Source organism: Carassius auratus, chromosome 45 (genome assembly GCF_003368295.1).
Source record: "Carassius auratus strain Wakin chromosome 45, ASM336829v1, whole genome shotgun sequence".
Lineage (NCBI taxonomy): Eukaryota > Metazoa > Chordata > Actinopteri > Cypriniformes > Cyprinidae > Carassius > Carassius auratus.
Window position 1 is genome coordinate 2,778,201 of NC_039287.1, and position 19,266 is coordinate 2,797,466.

The window sequence follows — 19,266 nt, forward strand, 5'->3', positions numbered from 1 at the left end:
CTATAGAAATAAACATTACTTACACACATCTCAGCTCACATCACTTAGCCCTTGGATGTGACACTCACTAACAGGGATCCTAATATGATTCATCTCTCACATCTTCTTCCTTAACTTACATCTCTGAACTCAAACAACCTCTATACTTTTTTCTTAATTTTCAATGCTACATTTGTTCTTCTCATGCAGCTTTCTCAGGTTTAATTAGACATTTACACAGGTTTCCTTATCCCATATCCCTTCCTTTCTCCATCCACTTTTTTTTCAATCTCAACTGTCCTTAGGACCAGTACTCATGGTAGAACTAACACAGACAGCAGATCACTGATCCTGAACTTTCCACCATCAAGGTAGAATATTCAGCTTCAGCTGTGTAGCTGAATCCCTTTCCATCTTCAAAGTAACACCTGAAGACACAAGGAATCTGAATTTACTTGGAAACCTTTAAGGGATAGTTCACCCTAAAATGAACGTAATTTACTAATTCACTAGTAAGTTGTTCTAAGACTATAGACTTCCACAGAACATAAAAGGAAATTTTTTAAAGAATGTATTAGTTGCTCTTTTCCATCCAATTACAATAACGGATACTGGAGTTCTTCCAAGCTTCAAAAAGTTCACAAAAGTACATCCACAGAGTATAATACATGACTTCACTGTGTGCTGTATGAGAGCATATTTGCTAATTCTTATGTTATGGCATTTCCTAATTTCTAAGAATACAATATAATTTCAAGCCTGTAAAACCTGTTTATCTTCGGAACACAAATTAATATATTTCTGATGAAATCCGAGAGCTTTCCGACCCTGCATAGACAGCAACACAACTACCATGTTCAGGGCCTAGAAAGTTAATAAGGACATTGTTAAAATAATCCATCTGACATCATTGATGTAACTATTATTACGAAGCTATGAGAATACTTTTTGTTCACAAAGTACACAAAAATAACAACTTAATTCAACAATTTCTTCCCTTCCTTGTCAGTGTTCGACATGTGTTCACAAAAGTACATGCATGTGACGATGCTGCTGATGCAGGAGCCATCGTTCTGAAGTTCTGTAGTACCCAGATACAATGCACCTTGTTCGCAAGCAAAGCAATGCACATGCAACCCCAGGAGTCCTATCAAATAAATTCAGTATTCACCTCAGCTCAAATGCAGCTGCATATGACAGGTTTACACAGCAACTGAATGTCAAAATGCCCTAAATATACTTCTTCGAACACACCGTGATCATAAATGCAATTTAATATGTCTCCTGAAAGTGATACTGCCTGCCATTTAACGTTTTGCCATAAAACTACAGATGCTACAAACGAAACACAACATTGTATAGCCTTAAGTGAATTTACAGCATGCACATACACCCTACCGTGCTGCACCAGGAGTTTACAGCAATCAATCTAGATTACTGACACTGTTAAGCACAAACAGTGTGGCTGCTGGTATAGCAAATCTGTAGACTGTAATGTCTAATGGAAGTGGTTAAAAACCTCTCTCTACTGCAGGGTAAACATAGTTTAAGATATCTCACTTTTTTCTTATATAGGTATATATGGTAATTCAAATTGTAAATTGCGAAAGCTGAGTCAATGTGTGAGTTTACAGTCCTTAAGCTAACCTAAGACAGATTTTTTAATATTCAAAAGCTGACTGCATACATGCTTTTAAACTTTTAAAATGAGCACAACTGCTAATTACTGCCTCCTAGTAACTTCCTCTGTCTCACAGCTTCTAGATACTAATTAAGCCAGTAATATTTTCTCAACATAAATTATTCCAACTATTCCAGATTGGATTTTTCAGAGAAACTCTTGTGATGCATTACAATTTATTACATCAAGGAATAAAGCAGGATGGCATTTCAATTTTATGTGACAGATGCATGTGGTTTTAAAATCTAGAAGTTAACTTTATGACTGTTAACAGAAAGCACACAATAATCCCTTTCAAATATTTTTTCAGCAATCATTCACTTCTCAAATCATGTTTGCTATGACTTCCTGACTAAATCCTAGTATTAATATTTTATTCTGTCTCTCAAGGAGTGTCATTGTTTACTGCCTTTGTGTGCTAAAAAGATAAATGACCCCCAAAGGCATAAATAAATGCCGGCTGAATACCAGACAATAAATGAAAACAAGTTCCCGTTAGGTCCATTTGCAGGTTTTTAAACAGCATTTGTTATTGTTCCTAGAGGCAGACCTCTCTGACATCCATACAAATGAGAAACTTTGTAGTTGTGTTTTGATGCTAATGCCTTGATTTATTTTGAAAATTAGTTGGATTTAGTTTGAACATTTTTATCCAAAAAAATGGACAGACTCGGCAGACCCAAACGTACTGTGAGGGTCTGTTGGGAACGTTTGGCCGAGCCCCCTGTCAGAGAGAGCTTCAACCGGATCCCGAGGAAGTCTGGAGATATTGAGTCCAAGTGGACCATGTTCTCCACCTCCATTGTCACTGCGGCTGCTCGGAGCTGTGGCCGTAAGGTCTCCAGTGCCTGTCGAGGTGACAATCCCCGAACCCGGTCGTGGACACCGGAAGTAAGGGACTCCGTCAAGCTGAAGAAGTCCTATCGGGCCTGGATGGCTTGTGGAACTCCGGAGGCAGCTGACAGGTACCGGCAGGCCAAGCGGACTGCAGCCCGGGTAGTCGTGGAGGAAAAAAATCGGGCCTGGGAGGAGTTCGGTGAGGCCATGGAGAAAGACTATCGGTTGGCCTCGAAGAGATTCTGGCAACCCGTTTGACGCCTCAGAAGGGGGAAGCAGTGCCCTACCAACACTGTTTACAGTGAAGATGGGCACCTGTTGACCTCAACTGGGGATATCGTCGGGCGGTGGAAGGAATACTTCGAGGATCTCCTCAATCCCACCGACTTGTGTTCCGTTGAGGAAACAGTGGCTGGGGACTCGGAGGAGGACTCGTCCATCACCCAGGCTGAAGTCATTGAGGTAGTTAAAAAGCTCCTCGGTGGCAAGGCACCGGGGGTGGATGAGATCCGCCCCGAGTACCTCAAGTCTCTGGATGTTGTGGGACTGTCTTGTTTGACACGCCTCTGCAACATCGCATGGCGTTTGGGGACAGTACTTCTGGACTGGCAGACTGGGGTGGTGGTCCCTCTTTTCAAGAAGGGGGACCGGAGAGTGTGTTCCATCTATAAGGGGAATCACACTTCTCAGCCTCCCCGGGAAAGTCTATGCCAGGGTACTGGAGAGGAGAATTCGGCCGGCTCGGTCACTGAGGGGGAGCTCATAGTAGAGCCGTTGCTCCTCCACATCGAGAGGAGCCAGCTGAGGTGGCTCGGGCATCTATTTCGGATGCCTCCTGGACGCCTTCCCAGGGAGGTGTTCCAGGCACGTCTCACCGGGAGGTGGCCCCGGGGAAGACCTAGGACACGCTGGAGGGACTATGTCTCCCGGCTGGCCTGGGAATGCCTTGGGGTCCCCCTGGAAGAGCTGGAAGAAGTGGCTAGGGAGAGGGAAGTCTGGCCGTCTCTGCTTAGACTGTTGCCCCTGCGACCCGGCCACGGATAAGCGGAAGATGATGGATGGATGGATGGATTTTTATCCAATTATTTTTGCTATTCTCCCTGATGGCAACACTACATTGTGTTTTTATGAGAACTAAGTCTGACACTTTTACCAGACAAAAATATTCAAACTGATTCTGAGGTCAAACACAGACACACAAACACAGTATACTCAAACTTTACATTGTCACAGGAGAGAAGATATTTAGCCTGTATAATCAGTAATTTAACATTTATGAACTAGAAATGATAGGGTCTTTTAGGAATTACTTCAATGCAATGTGATACAATTCAGAGAACAGTTAAACCATATCACATCAGTGCATTCCAGGCAAGACTATTGCGATGTACATGGGCTCACCCTGTTAAAAGTGAAGTGTGTTAACAGAAATACGTAGAATTGAGCACAGGTTTTTATTACATAAAATTGTCATTATTTTTGTAATTTCACTTGGTGCCTCTAGTGGGGCAGAAATTACATACTTTGTCTTTAAGACAAATAATTTGTAAGAACAACTGTGAGACTAGAAACTGTGTATTTAACACTAGATTTGAATGGTGTTGAATTAATGAAGTGATTGCGTCATCATTTTTAAATTTTATTTCATGAGGCCACACAAAGTATTGTTTGTATAAATATGCACTGGATGAAAGGTAAGATATAGAATAAAAGAAAAGTATCTCATAGATGAAAATTATGTTAATTAACCACACCGAAAATAATTAAAATGATCCTGATGAAAATCTGAAAATATCTTCCTTCACTTGAACTCGGAAACCATAACATGTTAAACAATTTTAAACTCTTTCTGTAAACAGTCTCACTTCATAGTGATGTATTCAGTTTACTGACAGTGGAGACAAAGGAAACACAGTCGGATGAGGCAATGCAATTAGCTTACAGCTCCAGCCAGCAGCAATCAGCAGACTAACCTCATTAATGTCTATGAAATACATGATCTTTTTCACTGAGAGGTGAATTAATTACACTAAATTAACCTTGCCGGGAATATGAGACATATTCAGTATTAAAATACACAGAATATTACATTTCAGTGTAAATGAATGAGATCCTTTGGACTGAAAGTGAGAAATACTTTACCTGTCATGTGTAGTGTCAATGTCTAGAAAAAAAAAAAAAAAAACCTTAAACAAAACATGCCAGTTCCTGGACAAATGCTGATTATCTCATAACACCATTATACTGAATTAGTCAGTGGTAAATCATATTTTTAATGACTGGCTTTGAAGAGTCTTTCATGAGAATAGATACTGGCATTCCTGTTTAACCCAAGGGGGCAGATTTTTTCAAACACAAACTTACAATAGTCCAGTATTGGGGGTATGAGACAACTGCTGCGGTTGTAAATGTGAAGTTGTGACTGCTCAAAAGCAAATGCTCTCACACCAACCCAGGAGCTAAAATACAGACTCCTACATTATGCTAGCATGTATAAATTTCATATCACCAGTAAAGGATCCTCTTGAAACAAAGCAATTTCTTTCCATGCTCATAACTATATATATAAAATTATGTTTTGGTTTTTTTTTCTCTGAAAATCAAGTTATTCTGACTCTGGCTGCCCTGTATGTAGTATATGTAATAGATGCCAATGTAATGCAGTGGCCTCAAGTGTATTTGTACAATTAAGTTACAGAAAAATTTCTGAATGTTATTGCTTAAGTTTCTGAATTTCTGAATGGTACAGCATTGTGTTATCAGTGCAAAATGTCATTCTCAAGTAACACACATACTGTTAAAAACAAAAACCCAATATTTATATCCTGAATACACTGTAAGTCACTTTGAACAAAAGCATCTGCTAAATGCGTAGATGTAAATGCATTAGAATCAATAGATTAAACCAATAGCAGTTTTTAACTAAAAGTATTTCCTAAAACGTTTACAATTACTAATAAGATGTTCTCAAAGTAATTTTGAATGGATGTATGAAGTCAGTTCATACTTCTCCAAGAAGAAATGTTAATCGATTTAAATATGAGAATGTTTCACTGATATCTGGCAACAAAAAGGTGTCAATTTTCAACAATATATTGTTTTATAGTTTGAAACTTTGTAATCCAAGTAAACTTCTTTTTGCCCTTTTGTCTTTTTTATTTTCGTTGTACCCCTTTTTTTTTTTTTTTGCAAACGCTTATTACTGCAATTATAAATCAAACCTTTAACCTCCAATGGTTGGTATCTTACTGTTGATAGTTTACTGGAAATGACTCCCATAATCTGCACAAATTGAAATGAGGGGGATATAATGCAATTCAATTCATGATTTTTTTTTTTTATGGTTTCAATGTCCAAATACTTTTGGGAGCCACTTTATGGGGCCATTGTATGTCAGAAGCTTATTCATTCCATAAAGTTAAACCCCAGGCTCTCATTGTTTTTAATACCGAGAGAATTTCACTGTTACATAAATTATTTCTCCTTTGCTCTTCAAGCAGTTTGCTCATGCTACAGTTGGATAGCACAAGCAAGCCTCACAAAAGCTGTCTTAGCAATTGACAGGCCTCCCCTCTGTGAGAACATGCTGTCTGGGAGACATGGAGAGCAGCCAGGATTGATCGAAGCGTAAGGTGGGGGCTGAATTTTTCAATGTATATGAAAACTCTCAGTTTTTCTCTCTTCTCTTTTTTCATCGGCACCATCCACCTCGCAATGGATAATTGAGGTGCAGTAGGATGAAGACAGGGGAATCTATTTCAGCACAACATCAGGCAAAAAGGACGGCTGGATGGATGGCCAGCCGTGTCCTGAATGCAAAAGCCTCATGGCTCATGGCTCAGTGGAATGTGGCGGGTAATAGTTGCCTTATCTTCCCAGTCACAGCTTGTTTGTGCCTGTTTTAGTGTCTTCTGAGGCAATACAGACTCAAAACAAATGAAACTGGAGCTGTTTGAGTCACACTAGTAGGACAGAATCAGAATCAATGCAGGTGCAGCAGCATTTCTACATTGTTCAGGGTTCAGTTGCTGGGACAGACGATAAGAAGATTTTAATAAATGGTTCTCAGGCTAGATGTCAAAAAGATTGGTAACCTGGAACTGGACTAAACTTTCTTGCACAAAACCATTTGGCAAGTAAGGTCAAATATCTCTAACAGCTTCACTGCAAGATACACCCACTGACCAAGCCATTTACTGTGGATAATGATAACTTAAGAGGATGCCCAAATCAATACGTTGTCGGCTGTGAAGGGGACTGAGTGACACTACACCTATCAGAAGCCACAGCTGCCTCTTAAAACTGTCATTTCTGATCATATATTTACTTGCCCTCATGTCATTTTTGGGTCCTGCTCCTTCAAAGTCAGCAACGATGTACAGTTTCTAATAAAAAAAAAAAAAAAACAGCCTCTTGTAATTCAGAGCAGCACTCCGAACAGCCAAACCTTATCGATTTTCTTTCTGTAGAAGAAGGCAGTACCAAGACTGCTGTCAGCCTAGTTATTTTGCTCATATAACAGTTATTCTGTTTTTTTTAAAGCTGTGTGATGTAACAGAAACTCACACATATATTGCAATATAAAGACAAGTAAAGATAAATTGTGCAATGTCTTTCCTTTTAACTTTACTAAAATTGTGCATAAACGTGCAATGATCTAAAGCAGTTGTTCTTAACCAGGGGACCGAGACTGACCAGGGACCTCAGCAAACTTTAAAAAGGGTCCCAAAATTACTTGAAATTATTTCAGTTAAAATTAAATCAATGTATACTATTATTAATGTATTGTATCCATCTACATGAATCCAAATTAAATATACTAAATACAACAACAACAAAAAATCAAGTTGTGACGTGACCACATTTATTTTTTTGCCTTATTTTTAACTACTCAAACATCTCAAATAATTGTGGTTTATCAATTGACCTATATTGACACTTCCGGTTTATGTTCATAAAAAGTTCAAAACAAACAAGAAATACAATATGAATTGCCTGGGAAAAGGTACTTCAAATTGTAGGTCACTGTAATCTACTGTCCTGAAGGTTTTGAAACTATAGGTAGCCAATCCTTTCTGTAGATCACAAAGTGGTAAAGAAAAGCAGCTCAGTGATAAACTCCAATTAGTAAAAGAAGTCATGTAATTTCCAAGGAGGCCAGCAACATTAGGAAGGAAAAAACACATGCCACTGCACACATTGCTGTCAGTCCTTTTCCATTTACATTTTAGCCTTCATTTCCATCCTCTATGTCTTATAAATATAACATGCTTTAAAGGCCTTTGAACAGAAACAAAGCCACCTTTCTGGAAACAGAATCACTTTATGAACATCTCAACAGACCCCCTGCAGAGAAAGTACATTTGAACTTTAGGATTGAAGAGACGTTAGATGGTTTCCCATCTCTTTTCTGTTCATGGGCGGGTTTAGGAGGCTGTGAAGCTCAAGACCCCTGGATGGTGACAGGCCCTTATATAGACTCCTTAGATCCATGGTTCTGTTATCTGAGGCAGAAGTCTGTCTACACAATTGACCCCAGGCACAAAAATTGGCCATTGATTTCACAAAGATGTTACTGCTACTGCATTTTTACTGAAAAACTAAGACAGCATTTTCCTCATTATAAAAATTAAGAAATTATTATTATTATTATTAATAATAATAATAATAATAATACAATTAATCTATATTCTATAAAGAGTAGGCTAAGACACTTTACAAAACATGACATCTTAACAAAATAAATAAAACTTAACTGTATAACACTATATAACAAACACAGTAAAAAAAAAGAAAAAAAGAAAATCCAATTAATTAGTCAATATGAGCCAGTGAAACATATATATGTATGTATGTATGTGACTGGAAAAGAATGAAAGACAACTGAATAAAAGAGAATATGTTATACAAGAAAGATGAAAAGCTAGAAATGAAAAACTAGATGAACTTTTAACAATCTAAACATTCAGATTTGACCTTGTTCTGTTTCAGCTGGAGCAACATTTTCCACCTTGAGGATCCCAAGAGCCATTTGAGGGAATTTCTTCCTCTGTCTGTCCAAGCATGTTTATTTCTCGAGGACCCCAGTGGGCTTTAATGTGAGAGCAGCTTTTACCATTCCAATACGAAAGACATTATCATTGTAAATGGGCTGGAACAAGAAATAGCTCTAATGCGAGAATCATCCATGGATTTGCAACTGCAAACTCAAAAGCCATTTTTCAGCAAAGAATGAAGTAAACCAATGCATGCACACATATACTATTTAGTTATTAAGTTTATCTTTGACAGAAAGAGGAGATTTCAGTATTTCCATTCTGGTAGTTTTATTTTTACTGGTGGTCCAGTTTTAAATTCATGTAAAAATAACCACCACAGACCAATTATTTTCAATAATAATAAGCATCTAATCAGACCTTTTAATGCCACACATTAAGACCAAATCATGAAGGCAATCAGTGGACATCCGTGTAAGTAAAATCAAATTAACTGGGCACAAAGTAATTCAAACTCAAATCAAATAATAATTACAGGCAAGTTTATTTAAAGCAATATTCCCAATAACACAAATCAGCAATGAACATTGTTCACTTTACATCCACAAGGTGCCTTATTGTGTTTCAAAAAAAAATTTCACATGCTTTTTAATGACCCAAGCTTTTTAATCAAACTGGTGCAATGTACAATGCTTATCAGAGTACTGTGTTTTACGACTGTGATTAACACACACTCCTGACACATTAATGGCATGAGCTAGAATGAAACACCATTCATATTAATGGAAAAACATCATTGTGAAAGGAAAGGGTGAGGAGATTAAACAGAAGCTCTAGTAAGTAAGGGCACAAGTATACCACAAGACAGGCCTCCAAAGTACACACAAAGGTCAGAGGTCAACTGGCAAGGGAATTGGTTGTAGATTAGAAAAACTGACAGGGGATAAGAATAAGTGCCCTCAGGCTGGGTCTGCTAGTGGGCTGCTGTGGTTCATTATGCGTATGTCTTACAGATGCACAGGTATGCTCAAAGCTTGTGCACATGAGAGCGTTCACATTGTGTCTTGATTCTAACAGATGTTAGTAAGGTGAAAAGTAGCTCTGATGCATAAATAGAGTGCTGTTTCTTATTTACTGTACTTTAATACCATTTAATTACTTAAATAATAGGCAAAGAAATCTTAGAAATATTTACTACTATAATGTATTCCACAATAATAGTTAAATAAATCTGAGGAATTCAATTTATGTTTGTATATACTGTTTTTGTCTTGGTAATCTTTAGTAGAATCTCAACTTTTGCTCTCGCTCTGGAAGGGCATTCCTTGTCTGATGACGTTAATATATGTATTAAATAAAAAATGTACATTAATAATAGTGTTACTGGGTATTGGTTGTGATCGGTGTAGTAAGGGCTTTATTGTCCCAATAAGGCAGCATCCATTCAATAATATAAATATGATAATTTATACTCAACATTCTTTTTCATCTTTGTGTAACTGCCAAAAAGAAAACAATATTGTTTTTCAGTTAAAGACAACTCAGTGTTGATTCAGTTCTGTTCAATATGTAAAGTTAATTATTATTGTCACGGGGTGAAGAACCACTCGACAAGAGGCACGTGAAATCAAAAGCCCCGGAGGGTGGGTTTATTGAAAAGTGAAGGGTGCCTGGTGAAGTGTCCTGATCTGCTTTCCGCTGGTTGGTGCTCCCCGTGTGCTCTCCGTGCTCCTCTGTGCCAATCAAGGGGAAAGTGGGTGTCCAGACGTGCTCCAAAGGGTGTGGGCTGTCGGTCACTCTCTGCTTTCTGTGGGGATAGGAGAGAGGGGTTAGTCCAGCTTTGCATTCTCTTTGAGAACCTCTTCTCAGTGCAACATGTGCTGCTTTTCACTGTGCTGGCTGATGGGGAGCAGCTGTGACCGATCAGCCGGTGACGAGGGCGTGCAGGTGTTTTGGTTTGGTTTCCAGGGCGACGCTGATTCCTCTGGGAGTGCTCGTCACATCCCCCCCCCCCTAAGTGTCGTTCTGGTCCTGCGAAGACATGTAGAAAGTAGGGGTGAGATTAGGGGAGGGTGGGGAATGACCCCTGACAGACCTGCATAAGCTGTCCAGATCCGGGAGAGGCCATCGGCGTTCGCGTTGGCGGCCCCAGCTCGATGGCGGACTTCGAAGTGGAAGTCCTGGAGCGCTAGGAACCAGCGAGTCACCCTGGCGTTGGTGTCCTTGGCGCGGGCCATCCACTGTAGGGGCGCGTGGTCGGTTACCAGGGTGAACTTGCGGCCCAGGAGGTAGTACCGGAGCTCCAGGACTGCCCACCTGATGGCCAGGGCTTCCTTCTCCACAGCGGCGTATTTCCTCTCGGCGGGGGACAGCTTCCTGCTGATGTAGATGATCGGATGCTCCTCACCTTCCTGAATTTGGGAGAGGACCGCTCCTAGTCCTGTGTCGGAAGCATCCGTCTGCAGCAGGAAGGGGCAGCTAAAGTCCGGGGCGCGGAGTACCGGCGAGGACGTGAGTGCTGCTTTCACCTGGGAGAAGGCTTCTTCCGCCGACGGGGTCCAGCATACTTTCTCCGGCTGCCCCTTCCTGGTCAGGTCTGTCAGGGGGGCGGCTAAAGAGGAGAAGTTGGGGATAAAACAACGATAATAACCCGCCAACCCCAAGAAGGCTCGTACCTGGGTCTTTGTCTCCGGTCTTGGTGCGGCGTGGATGGCCTCAACTTTCTTGTCTTGCGGCCGGATGAGTCCTCGGCCAACTTGATAGCCCAGGTACTTGGCCTCAGAGAGGGCTAGGTGGCATTTTCGGGGGTTGGCGGTAAGTCCAGCCCGCCGGAGCTCCGAGAGCACCCTCCGCAGACGATCCAGATGTTCGTCCCACGCCTCGGAGTGGACCACGACGTCATCCAGGTAGGCGGCCGCGTAAGCTTGGTGAGGCCGCAGGAGGATGTCCATCATCCGCTGGAACGTCGCGGGGGCCCCATGTAGGCCGAAGGGAAGGGTCCGGTACTGCCAGTGGCCACTGGGGGTGGAGAAGGCGGTTTTCGGCTTGGCGGCCTCGGAGAGCGGTACCTGCCAATAGCCCTTGGTTAGGTCTAGGGTGCTGATATACCGGGCCCTTCCTAGCCGGTCCAGCAGTTCGTCCACCCGAGGCATGGGGTACCCGTCGAATTCGGAGACTTCGTTCAGGCGGCGGAAGTCGTTACAAAAGCGGAGGGTGCCATCCGGCTTTGGGACCATCACAATGGGGCTGGACCACGGACTCCGGGATGGTTCTATTACCCCCAACTTTAGCATCTGTTGGACCTCTTCCTCAATAGCCTGCCGACGAGCCTCCGGGACTCGGTAGGGCCGTTGCCTAACGACGACTCCTGGGGGCGTCCGGATATGGTGTTGAAGCACGTTGGTCTGCCCGGGCTGAGAGGAGAACACATCCTGGAACTGACTGACCAGGTGCTGCAGCTCCGTCTTCTGGGCAGCCGAAAGGTGGGGGTTGATATCCACAACCACGGGCTCGGTGAGGCTTAGGGCAGCTACTTGGTCCCGGGTCCCCACCCATTTCTTTAGGAGGTTGATGTGGTAGAGTTGCTCCGCCTGCCGTCGTCCCGGCTGTCTCAGGCGGTAAGTGACCGGTCCAACCCTCTCGACGACCGAGTAGGGCCCCTTCCAGGAGGCCAGAAATTTGCAGGCGGAGCTGGGGACCAGGACCATGACGCGGTCTCCCGGTTGGAACTCCCGTGGCTGGGCTGTCTGGTCATAATGACGTTGCTGCGCTTGTTGGGCCCTGGTGAGGTGTTCCCGGACTAACGGCATCACTCGGTCGATCCGTTCCCTCATTTGCCGGACATGTTCGATGACGGTACGATGCGGGGCCGGCTGCTGCTCCCACGCTTCCCGGGCCACGTCCAAGAGGCCCCGGGGTTGACGGCCAAACAGGAGCTCGAAGGGGGTGAAGCCAGTTGAGGCCTGGGGAACTTCGCGGATCCCGAAGAGCACGTAGGGGATCATGAGGTCCCAATCCCGCTTGTCCTCCGCCGCCACACGTCTGAGCATTTGCTTGAGGGTCTGGTTAAATCTCTCTACGAGGCCATCAGTCTGGGGGTGATAAACAGTGGTCCTCAACTGCTTCACCCGCAGCAGCCGGCAGAGGTCAGCCATTAGCCGGGACATAAAGGGGGTTCCCTGGTCAGTCAGGATCTCTGAGGGGAGGCCGACTCGGCTGGCCAGCAGAAACAGCTCCTGGGCGATGGACTTTGCGGTGGCCTTCCGCAGGGGGACTGCTTCTGGGTACCGGGTGGCATAGTCGACGATGACCAGGATGTGCTCATGCCCTCGGGCAGACTTCGGCAACGGCCCCACTATGTCCATTCCAATCCGCTCGAAGGGCACCTCGATGATAGGCAGCGGGATGAGCGGGCTGGGGGGAGGAGTCCGGGGCGACGTGGCCTGACAGGTCGGGCAGGCCTGGCAGAACCGCTTTACCTCGGCGTCCAGGCCCGGCCAATGGAAACGGTCGCGGATGCGTTGGGCAGTATTGGCTGCCGCGAGGTGTCCTGCCATGGGGTGGGAATGGGCCAGCTCCAGAATGGTCTCGGTCTTGGCGCGAGGCACAACTAGTAACTTTTTCTCCTCCCCCCTACGCTGGGCGACACAATACAGCAGGCCATTCTCTACGACAAAATGTGGGAGAGGGTGGGGCCGGGGGAGGACGTCCTCTCCATCCACGACTCGCACCTGGCTCCAACAGTGCTTGAGTCGGTCGTCCTCCCGCTGTTCCTTGGCGAAAGAGCCCCCTCCGGCGGCCTGTTGGTAGACATCATAAAACAGATTAGTAGATTGGGAGGGGGCCTCACCTTCTCTCCCACTGTCGGAGACGAGCAGGGCCGGTCGGCGGCGGGGTCCAGGCGGCCGCCTCGGTCTTCGACAGTTCCCCTTGGGGCTGGCAGGCTGGGGTAGCGGCGGACAGCAGCTTCTCGAAGCCGGGCCAATCCCTTCCAAGCAGTACGGCCACCGGCAGGTCCTTCACTAGGCCTACCTCCACTGGCCAGGTGCCTTGGGGGGACGAAATGACCATTTCACGGGCCGGTACTTGACGAGTGTCTCCGTGCACACAGGTAATCGGTAGGAAGTTTTTCCGGCCGCTTCGCGGGGCGCACAGCCGCGCCTGGATGAGGGTGACCGCACTGCCTGAGTCCAGCAGGGCCCGGAACCGTCTTCCATCCACCCTCACATCTGCTTCGGGGGCTCCCGCCGGCACCCGTTGGTGAAGGATGCAGCCTGCCAGCCAGGCTCGCGGAGGCGACGGTGGTTCGGCACTTGGCATGGGCTCATCTCGCGGTGGGGGAACCGTCGGCCTGCTGACGGGTCGCGCGGTGCCTTCGAGCGGGCGTCGCTCCTGGACCACCCTCCGGGGGAATGGCGGCAGCCGGTCCCCTGCCCCGCTGGGATGAACGGCATCCGCCAGCTCGATCGCCTCCACTAGTTCCCGGACGTCACGTGGGTCCCTCATGCCGACGGCCTGTCGGTGGGCGCGTGGTAGTGCGCGTAGGAGGCGATTGACCACCACTCGTTCCGCTACCTGTGTTGGTGTGGGGTTTCCTGCCAACAGCCAGTGCTGGGCGAGGCGGCTGAGTTCGGCTGCCTGGGCACGGGCTGGCACCCGGGGCTTGTATTCCCACTCGTGGAACTGCTGGGCGGCACTTACAGGGGAGAGGCCCAGCCTCGCCAGGATCTCTCGCTTCACTTCGACATAACTGTCGGCACTCGTCAGGGGGAGCGAGAAGTAAGCCCTCTGTGCTTCACCGGTGAGTAGGGGTGCCAGCGCACGCGCCCACTCGTCCTCTAGCCATCCCTCTCGGTGGGCAGTGTTTTCGAAGACCTGAAGGAAGGCTTCCACATCGTCATCGGCCGTCATCTTGGGCAACAGACGGGTGGCTTGTGCCCGAGGCTCAGGTAGCGGAACGCGCTGGGCCGCGGCCGCCCGGACGGCGGCGAGTTCATCCTCCGTCCTGCCCAGGCGAGTGGCGAGGTGTTCCGCTATTTGCTGCTGGCGGATGCTAACCTCAGCGAGGCGTTGTAAGACGTCCTCCATCGCGGGGCCGCGCGTGCCGCCTTCCGTGGTGCTGCTGCTGTGATTCCTCACTGTTCTGCCTGCATTCTCCACCACTGTCACGGGGTGAAGAACCACTCGACAAGAGGCACGTGAAATCAAAAGCCCCGGAGGGTGGGTTTATTGAAAAGTGAAGGGTGCCTGGTGAAGTGTCCTGATCTGCTTTCCGCTGGTTGGTGCTCCCCGTGTGCTCTCCGTGCTCCTCTGTGCCAATCAAGGGGAAAGTGGGTGTCCAGACGTGCTCCAAAGGGTGTGGGCTGTCGGTCACTCGCTGCTTTCTGTGGGGATAGGAGAGAGGGGTTAGTCCAGCTTTGCATTCTCTTTGAGAACCTCTTCTCAGTGCAACATGTGCTGCTTTTCACTGTGCTGGCTGATGGGGAGCAGCTGTGACCGATCAGCCGGTGACGAGGGCGTGCAGGTGTTTTGGTTTGGTTTCCAGGGTGACGCTGATTCCTCTGGGAGTGCTCGTCACATCATGAAATGAGTTAAATTGGGAAATACAGCATTGTTAACTAGTGTGAACCATTATTAAAAAGTCTTTGTTAAAGAATGGTTAGCACATTTATTTGTAAGATAACAGCCTACACAGCTGTGCTGAGTTAAGGGTGTTTATGTCATTTGTCGTTTGCTCACTGTACCATACTACTCTGAAACATTTTGTTGCTTATTGTTTCGCACACTATTCTTAAAAACAGTTGTAAGAAGTATACACTGTATACTGGGCAGCAGAAGGCAGTAAACAACTTTTTTAAAAACAACTTATGGCATGGGCAAACAAGTGCTTGCACAACCGCGGCTGATTTCATTTTCCACTCTAGTCAAGGCTGAGGTGTGCAATAGACTGTATAAAATCTGCGCCAATATTGTAATAAGTGTAAGTGTTGTTTGTGTGAGCTGACATAATCGAGTATACCACAAAAAAACACCCAGAAAGTCTATTCAAAAGCATTTAGAATGCCAATAAAATTCAAGATAAGATGCAAAATGCCCCTGTATGTCTTTTATATTTATATAATTTAATATAGTAAATCTATATAACACTGAGAGTGCAGTCTTTCCTCCAGATTTCAGCATGATAGCAAATGTAATATTGATTTTATGCAAGTTAGGCTACTTACACCAAAAACAGGCATCTAAAATGTATTTTGCCAATTAGTTCTTAATTGATAGGTAAAAATTGATAGCCTGAATGCACTGTAAGTCGGTTTGGATTAAAGCTAAATGTATGAATTAACACTTTTAATTTAAAATTTTTGAAATTTTTGATTTAAATTTACATTTTTTATTGAGTTCCAAACAGCACTGTTTTGCACAACACACAGGATGGTGTTTCCTTATTGAATTAATCAGTTTTTTGAATGAATGATTCAGTGACTTGCTCATTAACAATGACTTGCTGCCACCTACTGGTTGCAGCTTTAATTTCACATTTCAGGTATCTTTTCATGTTTAAAGTACCCCTATTATATCATTTTTAATATCATTTTTAATGTTGCTAATTTTATTTTTATTTTTTATTTAGTTTATGAGTTTACATGCATGCAAGGTCAAAAAATGTTTTCTCAAAAAATAGATTTAATTTTACCTCATTTCTAAATGATTCATAAACTCTTGATTGGTCTACCGCGTACAGTGCGTGTTGGAAATTAAACGCCAATTGCCATGATAGAATAACATCCCAGGAGATTTTCCAATTCATAGAAAAGATGGTATGGTTATAGCTTACCAACTTGAGTCGGAGTCTGATGATGAAATTGAACTGGCTGACTGATATGAGACTGATTCATAAGTATGACTGGAGCAGGATATTTCCCAGTGGTAAGTGTCAAGTGTTGACAAGTTTGTGGTAATTATGAGATGTGATCAAAAAAGTTTACTCTCACAGCGTAGGATACAGCATCTTCTCGACATGATGTTAAACCACAGAGAAATTTTACTGTGTTTGTGGGCAGGTTGGTGACCTACAACGTGAGTGGACAATATGCAGATGTGTTACTTTTTGACGTAGAACAGTAACAGAATAATATTCAAATTCCTAACAACTCGTTTCGTCAATTGTGAGCCGACTTTTTTTTTTGACAGACATTAACTTCATCTATCCTCGGCTTCACAACTTTGCAGATAGTTTATGTTTACATACAGCTACATGATACACTGCATGAAAGGTAATAGTCGTAAAGGCATAATAGGGGCACTTTAAAATCTTTTAGAATATAAATATTCAACGTTTTATGTTTTAAAAAAACATTACTTATGCCTTTTCTGCAAAAAAAATCAGCTGTCATTGCTACTGTATTTTTCAAATAAATGCTGCCAATGTGAAGCAGAAAAGACTTATTCCAAAAACATTTTTAAAACCGTAATGTATATGTTGAACTGACAACATAAACATCACCCCAAAAAGATGAAAAGAAGAAACCAGTAAGGGCCTGTAAGATTTAAAAAAAAAGACAATTTGTCTTAAAACATTTCTTGCATAAATGCCTGTTTTAACTCAGAAAAACAGACTTACTATACAGAGTAAAACCCATTACCCATTACTCAGTATAGCTGGCAGAACGAAATGTCTGCTCTTTCACAAGTGATGTACTGTACATGTACAAAAAGAAGGAATATCTCCGATCCCGGTCTACACAGCAACTAAAAAAGAAGGCTATATTCTCAAATGGAAGCCACAGCAACCGTTGCCATGCATTTGATGGGCACATGCTGCCTCTGACAGGATTAATACAATATGCGTGACAGACTGCTCCTCACAACAAGGAGCAATTAACCCCATTACTATTAACCCTTACATTTCAATGTGCCAGTAAAAGAAAGATACATCACCTTTTCACCACTATGTGCCAATCACACTGTATTCACCAATACATACTCACAGTTTGGACCTGTCACTCCAGGAAATAAGCCTTGTTCATAGCAAATGACTTCCCATTGCTTGGTTCACTGCTTCAGCTCCCCAATCAAGGCATCACAGCAACCTCAATTATCATAGAAGGCAGTGTGTTGAGAACAAGCTTTCCTACATACCAAAATGCATGTACAGTTCTGTACCCTTTCCGTGCATGGGCAGAAAATATAAGAAATATAAAATGCAAACCAAACATCAAAACAAAACTCAAAAGCCAAAAACAAAACAAAACCAAAAGCACAAAAGGCAAAAAAACACAAAACACGGTATAGCAAAGCAAAGCACAAATCAATGTCTATTTACAGAGTGGAAACAGTAGAGTGGAAGTAGTCAGAATAAACTATGGGTTTGTTAATAGGATATTAGGCGGTTGTTGTTGTTTTCATTGTTTAATTCAGTGGTTCCCAAAACTGGTCCTGGAGAACCCCCAACACTGCACAATTTTGGTGTCTCTCTAATAAGCTGAGGAGTTAAATCAGGTGTGTCTGAATAGGGAGACATCTAAAATGTGCAGTGTTGGGGGTTCTCCAGGACCAGGATTGGGAACCACTGGTTTAATGCATTAAAACCATATGTTTCGCATATATACACACTGATATTTGGCTAATGCTTCAGTCTGCAGAAAACACGATTGGTGTGGTTATATACCGCAGTTCATTTTATAAGATTATTCACGCACTCTGTCATGAATCTTTTCCTATTTATGGAAGTTTTCAATATAAATGCAAGCAGAAGCATTGTGTCAGAGGATGGAATTGAAATACCATGGACTCTACCTCCACTTTGTGCATTTCTGTTGTACATATTCACAGGGTGATGGAGAGCTCAATCACATTCAGAGCCTGGGGGTTGGACTGTCTGCTTTTGTACCTGTCCTCCCCCATCCATGTACATAATGAACAAAGGAAGGCAGATATAGAAAGAGACACATCAAAGGTTCTCACTGTAGGAGACTAACAATTGATGGATGTGTAGAACTTTAAGCTTTTTTGTGGGAACAGATTTGGTGTGCTTCCAGTCACTAAATTTGACAGGGTCACTTGGCAGCTCTCAGTGACATGTTATGGGATAAAGAAATAAATGTCTTCAGAGAGACTGATTAAAACATCTCTGTCCATTTGATAAGACTGACGAGAACAGGAGAGCAGGTGGAATAACCTGCCAGTTGAATCATTCATAAAGGGATTTTGCCCTGTTGGCCTTTACAGCTCTCAGGTCTCATCTGTGTCTACAGACCTACAATGCCAAAGAGCCTAAATTAATCACTAAACTAGAATACCATCATTTGAAAAATTTAAAATGAGTTGAAAACCTATGAAGATCAATACATGGTATGATTAAATTCTTCATTTTTTTTTTTAGCTCCAGCCATCTGTGTTAGAGCATCTTTTCATCTGCCCTATTGTGACCAGTGAAATTTTAACAAGTCCACAGGGAACGATTACTTTAAAGGGGTCATATGATGCAATTTCATGTTTTCCTTTCTATTTGGAGTGTTAAAAGCTGTTTGTGCATAGATCAAACCCAAAGAGATAATTTTTTAATAAAATGTGACGTGACATTCAGCCAAGTATGGTGACCCATACTCAGAATTCATGCTCTGCATTTAACCCATCCAAAGTGCACACACAGCAGTGAACAAACACCCGGAGCAGTGGGCAGCCATTTATGCTGAAACTACTTTGATTGGCCTTCCAAAAGAGGACACAAACAGAAATAAGTGGTTTAGTTGTATTTACAACACTGTTCCAGAACAG

General features: G+C 43.7%; 1 protein-coding gene across 1 annotated transcript; it reads right to left on the reverse strand.

Annotated features, from left to right (window-relative positions):
• Positions 1-304: 304 nt before the first annotated feature.
• LOC113062676 (uncharacterized) lies at positions 305-14,793 on the reverse strand. The gene is made up of 3 exons (XM_026232659.1): positions 14,740-14,793; positions 13,913-14,611; positions 305-407 (listed from the first exon to the last, which is right to left on the reverse strand). The coding sequence occupies exons 2-3, from the start codon at positions 14,578-14,580 to the stop codon at positions 305-307; spliced, it is 771 nt and encodes a 256-aa protein (XP_026088444.1). The 5' UTR covers positions 14,581-14,611; positions 14,740-14,793.
• Between the last annotated feature and the right edge of the window lie 4,473 nt (positions 14,794-19,266).

Bases quoted from the DNA above. Each gene is read 5' to 3' on its own strand.
- LOC113062676 (XM_026232659.1), bottom strand. From the start codon at position 14,580: ATGGAGGACGTCTTACAACGCCTCGCTGAGGTTAGCATCCGCCAGCAG. The intron at 408-13,912 runs GCCGCCATTCCC...TTGTGTCTTCAG, and splicing joins AGCGGGGCAGGGGACCGGCT to GTGTTACTTTGAAGATGGAA.